Source organism: Thunnus albacares, chromosome 14, assembly GCF_914725855.1.
Source record: "Thunnus albacares chromosome 14, fThuAlb1.1, whole genome shotgun sequence".
In the NCBI taxonomy this organism is placed as follows: Eukaryota; Metazoa; Chordata; class Actinopteri; order Scombriformes; family Scombridae; genus Thunnus; species Thunnus albacares.
Window position 1 is genome coordinate 24,494,462 of NC_058119.1, and position 18,103 is coordinate 24,512,564.

Consider the following 18,103-nt stretch of genomic DNA (forward strand, 5'->3'; position numbering starts at 1 on the left):
GGTCAGAGTTGACCTTTGTTCAGCCTTGACTGGGCAGATGTGCTCATTCGGCCGATAGAAACACTTCTGCACTTCACCATTTTAGCACATTATCAAACTACCAGACTAACAAACTGTAGCGTCACCGTCTTACACTGTTTACAGTTTGTGATCGCTCTCATCAATATCTATTTATTATTACAAATGTGACATCTCATCCTTCTTCGGGGGCCGAGTGCGAGAACTGTTGGTGTACGGAAATGTCATGTGACTGTATCTTAGACCTCTATGTAGTAGTACTAGTGCCTGTTTTTTCACCACTGCCCCTTAGGGAATCCGTGCGTACTTCTTTTATTGCCTTAAAATTACTGCAATTTCTCAAAATAAATGAAGCTCACATTTTTCATGTCGGCTTTATGATTGTAATCTAATTCTAATAATCTAATTTGTGGCGGCACATTGTCAAAAAATCCAGGTTTTGTTGGAAGAACATAATACTCGTATAATTGTCTTCACTTCTAATAACTGAGATGATGATCATGACTTATGATCTGAATTGTTTTCCCCTCTTGGTGTTGCAGCATGTATATATATATATACATATATAGCACTTTGAGTTTGACTATGAAGTGTGGAACAAATTCCATGTATCATTATTCTTATATATGTGTGTGTGTGTGTGTGTGTGTGTGTGTTAAAGGGGGCGGACAGCAGGCGGTAGGAGGCCTCCATCACATAGCAAAACTGTGTCTGGGTGTTATCGCTCCTGCTTGGAGAGAGGCTCAGTGGGTCTTTGACAAGAATTAGCTTGACATCTCCAGCACCTGAATGCTTCACTAAGCAGCAGGCGGTGAAGTTTATCTCCACTCTGCAGACAGATGCATATTAATAGCCATCAGAAATGTCACAAGGTGAAGAAAAGACCCAACCAACAGCAACTTTTAAAGGGCCAAAACATTCACAGATGTAAATGCGTGTAGTTTCTGCCTCATTTAACAGAGAAATAACTGATTCAGGTTTCTAAGCCTCAATGATGTTGTCTTTTGCAGCTGTTAAAAGGTGTTTATTGATCGAGCTCAGAGTCTCTTGTTCAGTGATTCGGCTCTACTTTGTACTATTTCACAAGACTCGGAGTATATGGTATAATCAATCAAGTTAATAGTCCATTAAAATTGCAAGATTGTTATTCAGCTGACGACAAAGATAAACCCGCCTCAGAAAAAAGCGTTGATGCTTTTATTTTCACTGAACAGAGCTTTTTGTTTGTTACTAAAATATCTGTACAGATTAAAATCTTACAGCAGGTCACTCGCACTCACTGACATCACAATTATTCTCCAGTACTGTAAATGTCATCATGTTGTTTAAGTTCAAAAGCGATTAACTGCCAGAAGAGAAACCAAACCTCTGTCACCCAAAAACGAGAAATTCATTCCTCAAAACAATTTAATGTGACATTCAGTAAACAGTTCACATCGTATAAAGCTGCTTCAAAGTCCTCAGTCTGTGTGTTTGTTAGTTCGAAAGATGACGGTGCTTTATCATAACATACCACCAGACTGATGCTGATGTTATTACAGGTCTTTGCCCTTATTTGTCATTTTAAGTGTTTGATATCTGGGTAAAATCCAGATGTGATTTAATACGCTTTCGTTTACACAGTGCAACAAATATGTATTTAATAATATTATCATGTGATCTAAACATGAGATTGTCATGTGAACATGCTCGGGGTCAGATCGCAAAATCCATGTTTTAATCAGAAATTTTAATATTAATATTGCAATTAATTGATATTTGGGATCATGAGTGTTTCCTTACTGAAGCCAGCTAATGCAGTTTTACAAATAAAACCTAAAACAGCAACAAAACAAAAGCACATAATACTTCATAAGACCACAGGCTCACTGATGGAAATTTCCTGGAAAAATACGTTTTGGATGAATTTTTATGAATGCTTTTAAATCTCTATGAAAAGTGCCTCCGCGGAGACAATTTTGTGCATTTTTCTGGCATCATATTAAACTTTTGCAACAGCAATTTTGACATGAACAACCAAGAGATGTAAAATAATAATAGTTTTTAATTTTTTTCTTTTTTTTTTAAAAAGTGGAAATACATGTATGCAATTTAGAGTTTTTCAGAATCACTATTAAACTTCAGACCTCTGGTTAGCAGAGAGACACAGCAGGTTGATCCACCTCCTCTTGTCTCTTTGTCTGGTTTGTCCCACTGAATAATATTCTATTAATATTTAAATGAGTATAGATGACCGTTTCCCGTCAAGTCCACAGCTCTCCATCAGCTCAATCTGCCTTTCAGACAAGCAACGGTCAGTGTTTACTTTACAAATTTAATGTTTTAGTTGGAATGAGGGTGTGGACACAAAGGCTTGAATTGTTTTGTGGTGTGCAGTAACCGTGTCCTTTTCAGGAAAAAGAAATAAAGAAAATAAATATAAACGGAAAGATAACAGGAAAATAAATATAGAGTAATATAAAGAAAGAGAGGTGAAATGAATAAAATGCAAAGGTGGCTGAGAAAAATGAGAAATGTTCAATGTGAACGGATACATTTTTTGCTTTTCCCACAGTTCACACAGGTGCAAAGAGTCAAAAGGAAAACATAAAAACAAACTGGAAATTGAGCCTATTTGCAGCGTCCCAACAGCTCCTGACATGAATAAAATTGGTTCATTCACTCAAAACAAAACAAAAAAAAAAAAGAAAAAGATTATCCTTGTCGGAAAATGCATTTAAATCATCCCAGACCCTCAGATGTTTTAACTTTCATACCAGCAATTTCATGGAAAATACATTTCAATAGGACAGAGAAATACAGATTGATATAAAGTCATACTTTTAAGATTTACATCATTAGATATTTACAATTGATCCACAGACAGTATTGACGCATTGTAAATTCAACACTTTGTTCTTATGCATCTTTATACAAGTCTTATACAAAAATACAACCACAGAAGCAAAAATCAAACTTAACAAAACAAAAAAAGACAGAAAATGTGTGTATAGTTCTGTTTGTGCCGTCCTGTCTTGTTGAGCCACTGTTGGGTCTCAGTTTGTAGTGTAAAGCACTGAGGCTTGACAAGGCATCTCTGTCTGTGTCCGTCTCCTCGGATCGGAAACTGCCGGGTCAGCAGCGGGTCGAACCTTCGCCTAAATAAAATATTCCTTCTGGTTCTCACTGGGACCATTGCGTGAGTTGGTCTGGCTGCTGAACGGCAGCTCTGGGCTGTCTTCGGGTTTTACTGTTTTTACCTCCTGGCTCTGACACGTCCCTTTCCTCCTGTAGAGGAAGCGGCCCGTTACGGCTAACGCTGACACGGTCACGAAGATCACCACGGCTATCACACCTGCAAATGAGAGAAATGGAAATGTCACTTCAGTTGGATGTTTGAGCTTCGCTGTGCAGAATGATGTATGTAAAGAGTTTGACAATAGAAGAAGTTTTCAAAGAGGGAAAGTTCCTCGAGCAGGATTTGTGACATCACAACTACTTTGGAGCCAATCGAGGGCCGGAATTCAATTTACACAAGCGTGATGTGGAAACTTGAAGCCTCCAGTGCACAAACACTGAGAACGGACTTTTCAGAGAAGTAGGAGACATCTTGTATAATTTTTTAAAAACTTTTTAAATGAAACATATTTGCATATTCAGAGATTCTGGACTTTTCAATGAGGGAGAAGCAGTTGATGCCATTTTTAAGGATTTTTTTGTGGACAAAACATGTCAAACACAATTTATTATTTCAAGCAGAGGATTTTTATATGTTTTAAAATGAGCGGAGGGGATCTTTAAAGAGCAAGTACGGGCCAATAAAACAAATATTACAATGTAGATTTATTACTGTAAAACTAATGACCTCTCTACGGACTTTCCATCTTTTATTGTTTTCCAAATTTGAATCACGGTGGACTCATTATGATTTAAATTGAAAACAAACACAAAGGAGTTAATCGCATAAGTCAGTATTTATCAGATGCACTGTTGGCAGTAATTACAACCTGTCTCGACATTAAAATTTCCCCCCAACTCTTCTTGACAAAAGTCTGTCGAGTGTCATGATGTGGATACTCATGAACCAATGTTGTTTTTAAGCTCTTCCTCCATAGCTTTGGCTTCAGTTTGGGGTCAATTTAATGCTGGAAAACAAGTCCTCTCACACAGATGGCAGTAGGTTTTCCTCCAAGGTTACTTTTTTTTAAAATCTTTTTTAGCTTCACTCATTTTAACCCCGTACTTAAATAAAGTTTCAACCAGAAAGTGCACGGTGTCATAAAGCAAAAGTTTGAAATTCCCATCAGGCAATGTAAAAGTTCAAGACATGTCAAAATGTCATTCAAGGGAACACATCCGTCGGCTGCTGGTGGCTAATAGATGCAGACTGGAAAAACAACAAAATGTGTGTGTGAGTAAAGCCGGATGACTTTTGGCTTTGCATTGCATGTTGAATCTCAGAGCACAATGTCTGCAAAACAAATATTCACCCCATATACAGTGGAGGTCATGTCAACATAATGTATTGTTTGCATGTATTGTGTTAAAATTGGTAACACATTAAAGATGTACATAGTTTGAAAAATCACTGCTTTTGAATTTTAACTTTGATGTTTTAGTTGGACTTGTTTTATAGCTGGACAGATTAGATCTAAAGACAAACATTACAAATGTCTCCTTTAGTAGCTATAGCGTAGAAAATAAAAGTTACATTTAAAAAGCAAGCGGTCAGTGGCCTAACAAGCAGCGAGAAAAGACCGGAGTGCTTTGACTCCATCATTAGTTGTGCAGTCCGCTCATTTTCCACAAGCTCCTCAGGCAATTTCAGCTATTAGAAGGTCTGTGCACCAATGTCAGGAAAAAAAAAACAGTCATTGTACTTGGAAATAAATTCTAATTAGTTGCGGTTTCCTTTGTGTACTCAGACACAGTCATGTTGTTTGAGGGACAACTCAGGGCTTTCATTTCAAACTGTTACACAGCATGCAGATTTCATTAAAAATGACACTACCTATCAACCTATTAGTATTTCAAAACAAAGATTCTTTAAGTGAAGATCTTCACAAAACACAGAAAGCCAAATATTTTGCAGTTGTGTAACATAAATCTTCAGTCGTGAACATCTTTTCATCATCAATTTTCTTTACTGAGGTTTAGACATTGACAGATATCAAAGAAAATAAAATTATCCAAATTTTCAAACAGATCTGGTTGGATCGCAATTTGCAAACTGAGTCTTATCGGAGCCTTTGTACATCACATCATCCTCATCATCCCTGCTTGTTTTGCAAACAGTTTCTGTCTCATGATTGACGAGACTGACGGTGTGACAGTGAAACAAGTTGCGGTTACCGTACCTCCAATTAGAGCTGAGTCACTCCTGATGGCATTGACTAGAGGCTGACCTGTTCCCACTGATCCAGACTGGCCTGCAGCACAGACAGAAGAAACAGACCGTAGAGAGAAAGAGAGAAAATAGAAATGAGGGGAGACAGGAGAGAGAGAAGAGAAGGGGAATCACAGGGGAATACAAGTGTGACGAGAAATGAAGTTGAACAGATGAGGAGAAAAAGTAGAGGAGGGAGAAAGTCATTAGTGCCATGAAAAAAATAGAAATGGAGCTACTGAAGAGAGATGCTCGACAGAGATATATGTCGAGGAGAAACAGGAATCATATATATTAGTATTGTCAGTCGGAGCAGAAAGGTGTATTCTCTGTGTGAGTGACAAGAAAGAAAACTTTCCTCCCAGATCTGAGCTAATTGCCTCAAAGGTCCCATCATAAAGCTTTAGAGGTAGCACCCACACAGAAAGCTGGACAGTATTACTTACAATAGCCTCAATAATATTTATTAATTCCTTGAGAAAGTGGCTGCGTTAGTTGTACACCTTCACCATGGGCGTATAGTGTTTTTGAGGTCAACCACAGATTTTTGAAGGCTGCAGTTTGGGTTTGCTAGTTTCTAGCCACCATCTCACCTATTATATCAGAAACCAAACAAACAACCCCTTCCTTAAGCTGTTCTGCCTCTATGAAGGACTGCATTGATGGCTTTCTGAGCTTTTATCCCATCAAGTACAAATCTGTATATTTTACATCATTGTCAAGCATTCTCCAAAGGATAACATAAGTTTTAGATTGATCTCCTATCATCCAAGGAGCTATTGTTTTCTATGATTTCTGTCCACAGTGAAAATCAATGGGCTGAGACAATGGGCTGAAACTTGCCTGACCTGGGTAATACATCATAGTGGATTCACACAACATCTTTATTTTTTTTGTGTAAGGCACACCGCTGCTTGTTTAAAGGTGCCTTTAGGCTGTGCAACAACAATGATTGTGTAAGGTTATTGCAAGTCACACAGTGCGAGACGCCAATAATAAAAATCATGGTCACAATCTGTGTCGATATAAGTTCGAGGCTGTCACATTGTGCACTGAATGCATGGTGAGCTGTGGCGCTACGATGTAAATACAAGCAGTAGATGAAAGCAATGAAAGCAGAGGCTCATCAGCAGCTTGTCTTCCATCTGTGCTTTCAGTCACAGTTAATTTCACCTCCAGCATCTTGGTTTTTGTGTGGCATGGACGTACAGTATTAAGGTGTCTTTCCCCTAAAATTTATATTAAAAAACTGGACTTATATAACGTCATGCTGGCCAGAGTATTCTGTGTGTATTCTGATTGGTTTGTTTGGATCGTTGCAGCAGTCACATAATGAGAATTCAGTCTTAAATTTCTGTCTCTGTCAGAGTTTGCCTCAGGCTGTCTTTGCTCGCCAAAGCTCCACATTGGTCGTCGGTGGACATGTCTCACGCTCATCTAGGACCACCGTTTTGGAGAGAAAGATTTCTCAGTCAGCCCAAAATTGCACAGGTCGCTTCAGATTTGAGGGTTTGCAAACGAAAAGTGTTGCATTTGCGATGACGCCAATTAAGCTAATGGGCTACACATGCAAAAAAGCCAGTGTGGTCCTTCTAACAATGGATAGTTTTCCATATAACATGCAGTAGAAGACATGTATTTACTCAAAAAAAAGGGAAAAAATTAGGGTGAAGGCTGAGGCTTACAAAAGTACAGCTAAAACTGAAGTCAGCAAGTTTTTTTTCTTCATTTGTTTCATATAGTGGGTCATGAATGAGTGATGATTACTATAATCACCCAGACTGTCTATAGTCACTCTGTCTTGTTTTGATAAGCTTTTTTCACAAAACACATTTGGACGTATCACAGTAAGAAGAGTACAAGTGTAAATAATTAAAACAAAGATGGCTGAATTCTGTTTAGTGTAACAGAGAGTATGCGTAACACCTGTACTTTTCCTACTGTGACGAGTCAAAATGTCATTAACAACAAAGAAACAACAAAAGTTCCCTCTGACCTGATGAGTGGTCTGTGGTTTCTGCTGCGTAGGGATTGGCTGAAGTGGAGCCACAGTCGGACTGAACCAGTGGACCGGTGATGATAACTGGGCTGGTGTCTGAGTGGAGCAGAGCAGCTTTCAGAGGGCTGATGGAGTTAAAGAGGACGGCAGACAGGCAGCCTGTGAAACCTAAAGTGGCAAGCCGAGTCATCTCTGGATCCAACTCACCAGAGTCTGGAGAGAAAGAGAGAAACAGGGCACGGTTTAGTAACAGGCCTTAAAATCTTGGGATTTTCAAGGGATAAACAATCACAGACTTTCCCTGGATATACTATAACATGCATCACATGAAACCCATATTCAAATAGTTAAATCAAAGTGTGCTATAAGGACTAGCATAACTTTGTGTAGTGTGTTTGCAGTGGCAGTGCTACACCTGCGTCAGGAAAGTCTCACAGTCTCTCATCTTATTAACAACCAATTTCTTAGTTTGTCTCTGAAGGCGCCATTCAAAAAGAACTTAACTAGGTCATGACAAAGTAAATTATAGAGCTGCCATGTCTCTGTTACATGTCTAATCTATTTAACAGGCACACCAGGTAGACAAAAAAGAAAAAGTGTTTTGAGGTATTTTGGTAGAATAGTCTTCTATGATAAGAGGTTAAACTGTACAGGATGACTGTGTGGTTAAAACGTATCTAATTAGACCAAATCATCAGTAACTGCTTTTTCTTTCTCCTCCTGTCTTCAAATGTTTTAGGTCAGGGAGAATCAGAGACAAAAACAAAATTGTTCAACGCTGCGATAAATCTCTATGAAAGAATGAGAACACCGTACTGGACTGTTGCAGTCTTCCAGAACAAATAATACTGCAATGTACATGTCATACCCAAGAGGTGCCATGTTATTGGACCAAAGAAAATGCAATAATTATGAGGCGAAACAATCACTGACATTATTGAAACACCTACAATCTCCCAAAAGAACATGCTATGACTTCACACACTGTATACAAACACAGTACAGAAGCAAACAAGAGAGAAAAAAACCTTCTTGTTGTGGTAATAAGGAAACTTTGTTTTCTCTACTTGCATCAAAAGCACTGTTGTTATGTGCTGTATGAAATCCTGCAGTAGCTGCAAAGAAGTTGTGAAATATGGTTTTAAAACCACACAGAGGCCTAAAAGCCTGGCTGTAAGTGAAAGACAGTGTGGACTCGAATACCAGGTAAAAAAGGAGTTGCAACAGGAAGTCTACGGCTGTATTCAGACCACATCAAGTGGTGCGGTGAAAACGCCAGTTCTCTCATTCATTTGAATAGAGGTAGTGTGTTTCGGCTGCGGGCGTTTTGGCCAGCTAACTTTTGGAGAAACGCAACCTGACGTCACTGTGGCTGAAGGCTGCTGTGACCAATCACAGCCGAAGATCTAAACTCTGCTGTGAGGGAGTAAAAAGACGTTACTCTTTGTTTGATAAAGTTAAAAGTAAAGTAAGTGAGAAAGTTAGACTTTGCTGTCGGCTTCCCAACTCATTTTAAAAAAGACGAGAGAGAGAGAGAGAGAGCAGCTGTGGTTGAGCGAGCTGGAGAATGAATAAAGACAGGGAGCGCTGGTAGCGAGAGAGCTGGTGAATCAGATCAATAAAACGCCATTTTCTGATTGTTTCACAGCGGTTAAGTTCTAGAGCACAAATAAACACACCCACACACCTCCGCTCGACCCTGCAGAGGTGGGCCGCACCGCCTGATCTGATCTGAATACGACCATAAAGCTACACTGGCGGGCAGACGAAAGCCAAAATGACAGAATCCTGATGGACAACGGCAATGCTGGTCTGTTACTCACTGCTGTCATTTCAACACTTTGGTCCAGACAAAAGTATATCAACAACTACTGGATGGATTTCCATTACATTACATTTCATACAGATATTCATGGTGATCCCCTAACATTTTCTCTAGTGCCCCCATGATGTTCACATTTGTGGTTTTGAGTAAAATGTCTCAACAACTACTGGATAAATTGCCGTGAAATTTGGTGCACACATTCATGTCCATCTCTGGATGAATTGCAACAACTTTGGTGACGTTATATTTGGTGTCATCATCAGGTTAAAAGTTGTATTTGTGCCCTGACTATGGGTGCAAACTAGCTGTTGAGTTAACCTTAGCTTATTTTTATCGATGCTGTTGAAGTGTATGTGTTATATAAGAGGAGTGTACCACCAATCCAAACCTACAGCTGTTCCAGGGATTCAACCATCATGATGAAAGTTTTGAATACCTCATTGTCTGATGAGGCAAAAACATCTCTGAAATCAGTCTGTCTGAGTGCTCTGCAGCCTGAAAAGGCCTCGTCTGGGTTTTTGTTACTGTCTCACTCACCACTCACTCTGCCAAGAACCAGCGATTTGATGGCATTGAATTCCACATCAGATGTCAGATTGAAGTCTTCTCTGGCGTTCTGGTCAATCTGAAAGAAAATGAAAGATTTCACTTTAAGATTAGTTTTAGAAAAAAAAAAAAAACACCTCAACAGTACAACTGATTCAACAGTCAATTGATTATACGTCCAATGAATGATATTACAACTTGGTGCCAACCAGTCAACACACAGTTTTTAGCACATTAATGCAAGATTATAGGACAATGGATTAAGTTGAGGAAATTCTATCGTACTACCGGGAGCTAGGATGAGAATGAAACATTTCCCCGTATCTAGTTACAGTGCCTTCAGCTCTAAAATTTGATTTTTGAAAGCCATGAAGTCAGACGGAGAGTTTCAACTGTGATTTTGTTACTTGGAAACACAGTTGAAAGTTGTGTATCATCAGGACACGATGTACCACATTATGACAAAGCAAAGATTATGACTTTGAATCAGGTGCCACAATGTTCTACATTATCTTAGAGCCCGCAGAGAACGTCCTGTCTTGTATGTATTAGAGAAAGCACTTTAAGAGCTGTTTCTGAGCTACCAACCACATGTTTGTGTCCATTGTTTGAGTGCAGCTCAGGCTTTATTATCTGTGAGTGTTTCGCTGCAGCCTTCTCATAGTTTCCCCCAGTGATGGCTGACAGAAACTCTGCTGTGAACAACAGGCTGACTCGAGGTTTAGTGCTGACTGTGGAGACGATTGTAGCCTGTTGTGTGTGTGTTTTACCTGCATAGAAACAGCATCTGCTAGTCTGCTGATAGTAACAGTATGTAGCTGTCCGTTGGCGAGGTTTCTCACTTTGCTGCTCAGGATCTCTACATCCTTGCTGCTGTCCAGTCTGTACCTCACCTCCAGCTTGTCTGTACACACACACACACACAAATCAACAAAACAATTCACTAGTATATCCCTTAGTGACTCAAACACACACACAAAAAAGACATCACAAGTAACTTATAAAGCATGTACATTTCTCAAGAGCAACATCTTATTATTTAGGAAAATGTGTCTTGTATTATCTTTGTGTTATGGCCCATACATAAATAAAGAAACAATGTTTTTGTGATCAATAATAAATATATAAACTGGAGTTATACAGACACACAGCAGTGTTTTTAAGAATTATGAACAATATCATTGAGCATTTCTCATTCTTAATTTAAACAAACACTTTCAATATTCAAGAATTCAATTTCTAAAATAATATAATAAACATTTGAGTTTTATTAATTGCTAAAAACCACCCAAACTGTAGGAAAAACTGAACCACTTTGCTAAATCTGTCCTCATCTGTGTCGTCTTGCTTTAATATAAATTTTATTTTAGAGAATATTACTTCAAGAGAGATGTGGACGTTCCAGGGCAACAGCTGCTTAATAATTAACCAAAGAGAATTCAATATTTGGGGAATTAGGGCCAAGTCCTGTCAATAAAAGTATACAGAATCATGTTAATTTATATGATTTTCACATAATTTAAGTTGGATAATTTTATTCCATTCACATGAATAACATTTGATGTCTGCAGGCCAAGTGGATGAGAAGAAGATACAGAGGAAACTAAGGATTTCCTTGAAAGCAGTGCAGTGCAAAAGCACACAGCAGGGGTATATCTGAGTGTTTAACATTTTGACTCTTACTTCATATATGTATATTTTGGATAATAATTGTGAATGTGTATAATCTTGTGATCTGACAAGGAGAGTTTGTGTGGAAAGAGACAAAATTAGAGAAAAAGTTTTTCAAAGTTCTCGATTCCTGAATTATTCACATATTTCAGCTCTAATAATTATTTTAAAACACTTATAATTACCGTTTGTACCACACACGTTACAGGAAAAAAGACAGAGAAAAGTGAGAGGCAGCGTTCACACTATAATGACCTCACAGGAAGTGACTACAGAGCCGACAGACCCAGCTTGTCAGCAAGCTTGTAGGGTTTTTGAAAAGTTGGGGATGGCTGAAATATCAGATTCCCAAATGTCTTTGTTTTTCTGCTGAAAACATTTAGTCATAAGAACAAGAATTTCATCTGATGGGTCAAAAATTTAGCAGAATTATCTCACCAGTTTTCTAGTTTTCTCAGTTTCAGTTTCATGCAGTTTGAGAATCAATTTGGAGAAGTCATTGTAGGTATTATATTCTCTGTCTTCATTTATTGTCAATGTGACTTTATTATCAGGTGACAATGCAAGTTGAAACTATGTGTTTCTTCTTTGTGCGTTCACAGAGGCTCTGAGAGTCAGCTGCTAAAAGCAACCTCTAACCCTCCTTTATCATGCAAGAAACACAGTATTCATGCATATTGTTGCTTTGTTTTTCTGCTGGTTTTGCTTTTCAATAGCGTACAGTAGCTTTTGAATGCAACACTTTTTGGCAGTCAGCTCTTAGGTCTTTGATGTCAGAGGAATACCTCCGTACCTGACGAAGAGCCAATCTGGGCTCGAGACGTACTCTTTTTTAAAATGTAATGAGGAAGAATATTTTTAAGGGAGCGTTTGCAAGTTTTTGAGAGACACAGAGTAAACAACTGGAAAAGAAAGATGTGTGTATTTCTAGAAACAATGATAACCATGATTTATTTAAAGATATCCATGCACATTGTTGTTTTGTTTATCTTCTGGGTTTGATTTTCAATAACGCTGTTTGGCAGTCAGCTCTTAAATCTTTGTTGTCAGAGGAATGCACTAACTCACAGCCGTGTTACGATACAACAACCACGTAACTCTAACAAAAGAAAAAGAGGGACAAAGATCTTCCTGTTCACCATGATTGAGTGGCTAAATCAAGATTCATGTCCCTGGAATTTGACTTTCATACCATCAGTCAGATAAAATGGAAAGCAACATATTTCATACTATAAATCCACAGCCTGTATGTGGCACTCGGCCCCAAGTTCATTGGCTCTTACTGATGTCAATCTTTAAAAATGGGTCATTATTTATACTTTAATTTATAAAAAAATTACAAAAAACTGCTGGACACTGGATGGGATGGTGTATTTGGGATAGAGTCAAATAAACTACAGTGCCCATGTTCATTATAATGAAGGAACATGTCACTCACTGCAGCAGTGTGGCTCACTGATGTGTTTTTAGTGATTTTTGGACAACAATGGAGCTCTATGGCACAGAGGAACAATAAAAATATAAAATATCACCAGACTTATCGTTTTAAATTATGAAAGAAAATACCCAAATAGTTATAAGAACACAATTTGCCTGATTAACACTTTAAGGCGACACTTTAACAGATGAAGGTGCAGTTACACGCTTGCTAACAACACATCAAACAGGCTGCTCACAGTGTTAGCGCCGACTTTTATCACCAAAGAAACCTGTTCCAGAGTTTTAATGAGGTGCTTCAGTTTAAATGCAGCTACCCGCAGACTACCTGATCACCATGGTAACTCTAATGACCTGCTGGCCATCATCTTCCTCCAGTCTGGATTATTAAAGCAGCCTATTTACGGTCTATTTACACCTGTCCTAGGTGGAATATCACACATAATAGGTTTATCAGCTTCTTTTTCCTTTCCAATTGAAATGACACCACTTGCCACTCTTTTGGCTGAACTCAACGACAAGTTGATTAAACACCGCAGTGAACAGCAGGAGAGGAGAACTGGATAAAAGAAAGCAGGATGAAAGAAAAGGAGTTGGAGCAGAAGAAGAGGAGAAGGGTGACAGGGAGACTTGGTTTAGGAGAAGAGAAAGAAGCCTCAAACAGCCACAATGTCTGTGCACATATCAATGCTTTCAGTGTATTGTTGATCAACTGGGACGTAAAGTAGCTGATGCATAATGCAAAAAACTTAAGATGCAGTGAAACGTCCCTTTAACTGCTTTGAAAATGCACTAAAACTGTTTTAAGGTGCTGGATAAGCCTATTTAAATTAGTAATTTGGTATACACATATACATTTTTAACATAAGTTATTATCATACTGAGGAATGAGATGACATCAGTTATTACTTTCTCCTTGTTCTCTTTCATGTTGTCACATTATTATCTTTAAAAAATCTGTCACACGGCTTATGCAATCAGAAATGTCGGTTTATCTCCAATGTGACATCAGTTATTAAACAGTTTTTTTTTTTCCATTAGTGGGATTTTATTACATGTTTTATTTTCATTTCGAGTTGGAGTAATTTCGCTACATTACATTACCAGCAGTAAAGAGGCTTTACATGATCTCTTTCTATAAAACCTCACAACTAAGCAGCACAAACGCAGAGAAAAACAAACTGGGGGTTTTCAAGTTTTCATAAGGGAAAAAAAAATCTGCTTCTTTCATGTTCATTCAGAGCATGTTTCAGATATTAACACATTCATTTATGGGAAATTAAAACCTTAACTGTCACATTTGTATCATATTAGCCATACTGGAACATTCAGGGCCATCCAGTCAAAGCTAAGAGCAAAAATAACAAGTTATAAAAGTTATTGACCTTACGGGGTAAAACAGAGGAAGAAATTAAAGCTTCCTTTATTCAGTGGAGGGACAAAGAAGAAAATAAACCTCATGATGATGCTACATGAGCCAAACCAGGTGCCTAGATACAACAGAGTGAACATCGACAGAGAAAAACACGTATTCCTTCTTAAAGAAATACAATACAGGTGCTATAAGAGGATCTGAGCGCTCACCGTGCTTGTTGAGCAGCAGAGCTAGGTACTCTCTGTAGTAGGAGCCGACGTAGAGGAGCAGAGCTGGACTCAGGCTGGTCCTGAAGCTCAGGGAGATGTTTTCTGCTCTCAGGGTCATGCCAGAGTAGATGGACGGAGGCGGAGCGCTGCTGCTCTTGTTCAGCGTCAGCTCCTTGAAGGTGTAGCTGATGGATGTTCCCGGTTTGAAGCTGGCTGAAACCTCTGCAAGAAGGGAGATAGTGTCAGAGTTTGTTTCTTGAGTTATAGCAGTTGTTTTATTTATAGTTGTATATAATAAGCAGTTTTGTTGTAGATGGGATTTGCATTTTTGAATCTGGCTGAGGTTGACTTGGTTTACACTGTTCTTCTTCGCATTAAAAGTTTTAGTACAAGTATTTTTTTTCAACCATTTTATCTGTATTTTGCTTACACAATAAGCCCCAGTAACTTTTTATCCTGTGCATACTGTACACTCACTTAACATTTCACTTTGCCAAATCAACACTGCTTCCCAGAGACAGCATAACAGTAAGGTTTGCATTTAAATTTTCATATGCCCTCACACTGCATCTAAGTAACAACTAGTCTCACTGGGGGACCTTACAGTAGCAGTTACTCAAATGCTGTATGTAGAGCGCCTCTGCAGCACTGACAGTGCTTAATTAGTGAGCTGGTGAAAACGCACACACACAGAAAACCAGCTGACAGGTGAAAAGAACAATGCAAAATCTGGCTGCTAATTATAACACAGTCATGAGTTGTGACTTCTGTCGCAGATACAGTATACCTGTGGCGCTCCAACAGCCAACACAGCTGGGCTTTTTAATTACTGAATACATATGCAACACATCTCCATAATGAAACGACAGTATAGGTCTAAAATTCAGCAGGAAAGAAACAACCTATAGTTACATTTACGCCATATAGCAGCTGTAGTATTGCACTCCAGAACGACCCATAGGACTGTAATATGCTGCTTTCCAAAACTGTTATAAATCACCGTTAAAAAATAATTATGGTGTGACAACGCTGTGGTGAAGGTCTGGTTAGGTTTAGCCACAAAAACCATTTGGTCAGGGTTAGGGAAAGGTCATGGTTTGGGTTAAAATGATCACTTGAAACTTGGTTTATACTTCCTTAAAGTTATGTAACCTTTGTTGTCACGGCAACACTAAACTAAATGTCCCAATTCGTGGTTGGAAACATGATGCTAGCTTCCCATCACTTCCCTGGGTCATAAGTACTACAGCCACTAGATGGCATAAATGTAACTATAGGTCGTTTTTTGCCAGTCTGAATTTTAGACCTGTACTGTTGTTTTTCTTGTGAAGACGGGCTGTCAGCTGTTACTGTGCTGATGTGATGACTCAATGTTCCTGTGATAACTTAAATAACAAGAACTTGAGGTGTGCAGTCTTAGAAAAAAAACAAAAACGCTTAATGCAATGCATCAGAACACAACAATCTGACAAACTGTCTCCATCAGGATGCCCAGCCAGGCTTACTGCTGCTCCGAGTTTAGTCTTTGCTCAGATGCTGCAGATAAAAATAATTACATTGTATTTTGAAGGAACAAAAGTCTCCACACAGCTCTTTCTTTGCATGTTACTGTAATACAGTTTATAAAAGCCAAAATATTATTTAAAGATGCATGCCCATTTCCAGGTCTATATTTATATTCTGGGGCTCCACCGGAATATCTTTGCATGATTTAAAGTTTTAAAACATTCCTTATTTATCTTAAACTGGCCCTTTATGCAGCTCCTCAGTTCAGTCTCTGTCTGAAACAGTTTTAGCTCCTGTCTCTCCTGATGAGCCCACTCTGTTCTGATTGGCTGCCCCTTTGCAGACTTCTGGCACCTGCGGAGGCTACGTAAACAAACAGTAGTGGTTGGGTTTCACTTCTTTTTCCCATTCGTGAATCGAAATGTAAACATCTCAAATATATCTGTATGAGCCAAAATCCGATCCGAAATGTTGCGAGCGGGCAACATAAACAACCCGTAGAACAACCTTAGCAACAAAGGCTACAGAGCGGCCATCCAATTGTGGGCATGTGCACGGGCAACTTTGCAAACAGAGTGTTGGAACAGGATGAAGTTCTGGCTTTTGACTCGAAGGCAACATTTTTAACTTTGACCATGTTCAACACAGTCATCCAACATTATAACAGTAAATAACTGACAAAATGAAAACACAAAGAGCATGTTATGTCCACTTTAAGACATTTTATCTGTTGTGTTGTTTGTTGCACTAAATAGGCAGTGTACAACCTCTTAAATACTGAGGATTTTAGAAAAACATTAATGCAGTAAATTAACCTTAGTTAGAAAGACACCTTAAGCACACATTAGTATTGTATTTACAAAGGTTTACAGCACAGTGTTAGTAGAGTGTACTATAGTATACAGTACATTAATTGTACAGACATTTTGCAACAACGTGTATTAGAGAGATTTTGCAACATTCAGGCAAAAACCAGAAATGTGGGAGACAAAGGTCAAAACAAGATAAATTATCAGCCAACCATAAACTTCTGCCTCAGGATATACTGTGCATCAAATCTCCCACAGGATCAAGATTATTAGCAGCTGCATATGGGCTATTCAGCTGAATCGGTTTTCCATCCCTAGGACATTCCATGCATAAATATGTATGTAAAGTGTCTGTATAATGCATTATTTTATCCAGCAAAGTGTCCTCCACTTTGTTGTAATTGCAATTTGAAGATACATCATGTAAAACCTTAATAAAAAACTACCTCGAACACTGAAAAAATAGGATTTTAGCCCCACTCTCTAACACTACACTTCACCATGAAATATAATGATTAGAATCCTTCAGAAATCTTTTTATTTTTGTATTTTTGTATTTTTTGTATAATTGGAAATTGATAATTTGTTAGTTAAAATAAACAATTTAGTTGTGTCCCAATTTAGTTGGGAATATACCCCCGGAATATTCCGCAAGTCACATGATCAACAGGAAGTAGCATCAGTTCTGTCTCCTGAAGGCCATGGGAAGACCAAAAGTAAGTTCTCTCACTCTGTTTTCTGTATTTTTGATACAGATTTCATATTGTAAGTATGACTGAGAATGTCAATCTCAATGTTCAGTCCTGTTACCTAAATTATTTCTTAGATGTTATTATGTTTTTGTTTTGTTTTTTTAAAGATAGTTTTGGTAAACCACCAAGTGTTCTCATGTTCTCATGCTATTAGCATTGATGCCATGTTGCTACATTTCATGTATTTGCTAATGCTATGCTGAAAACTCAGTCCTGTTACTCATATGAAGTATTTGTCATTTGGAAACCTTGAGATCGACCATTACAGTGCTGAAAAAAAGATTTTAATTTTCAACTGTTACAACATCCAAATGGCATTGATTCGGCTGAATGGCTCGTATAACAAGGATGTGAGTGTACAGTGGTGGGATATGCACCTGTATGACCGTAGGGCTCCTGTGTATATATAGTACATGTGTGTTTAATTATTCATGTTTGTCTGTGTGACCTCTTCTAATGTGCATGGCCTCTCCTTGTATCTCCAAGTGTGTATTTTTATTTCTAGACCACTTTCAGGTGCTGAACTGTAACATATTCAGGTAACATTTCAATACATGTCAACACTTATTGTTGAGTTGTGTGTTGCTTTTG

At 38.3% G+C, this 18,103-nt stretch overlaps 1 protein-coding gene across 1 annotated transcript in view; it reads right to left on the reverse strand.

Moving 5' to 3' along the window:
- Window positions 1-2,480: 2,480 nt before the first annotated feature.
- The window catches only part of LOC122997365 (contactin-associated protein-like 4), a 72,158-nt gene continuing 56,535 nt past the window's right edge, over window positions 2,481-18,103 (reverse strand). Inside the window, exons 19-24 of the mRNA XM_044373451.1 lie at window positions 14,446-14,667; window positions 10,524-10,657; window positions 9,745-9,832; window positions 7,380-7,595; window positions 5,355-5,426; window positions 2,481-3,352 (exon numbers count right to left, since the gene is read on the reverse strand). Of these exons, the coding sequence (XP_044229386.1) occupies window positions 3,156-3,352; window positions 5,355-5,426; window positions 7,380-7,595; window positions 9,745-9,832; window positions 10,524-10,657; window positions 14,446-14,667 (929 nt within the window). The 3' untranslated portion in view covers window positions 2,481-3,155. The remainder of the gene's footprint in view (window positions 3,353-5,354; window positions 5,427-7,379; window positions 7,596-9,744; window positions 9,833-10,523; window positions 10,658-14,445; window positions 14,668-18,103) is intronic.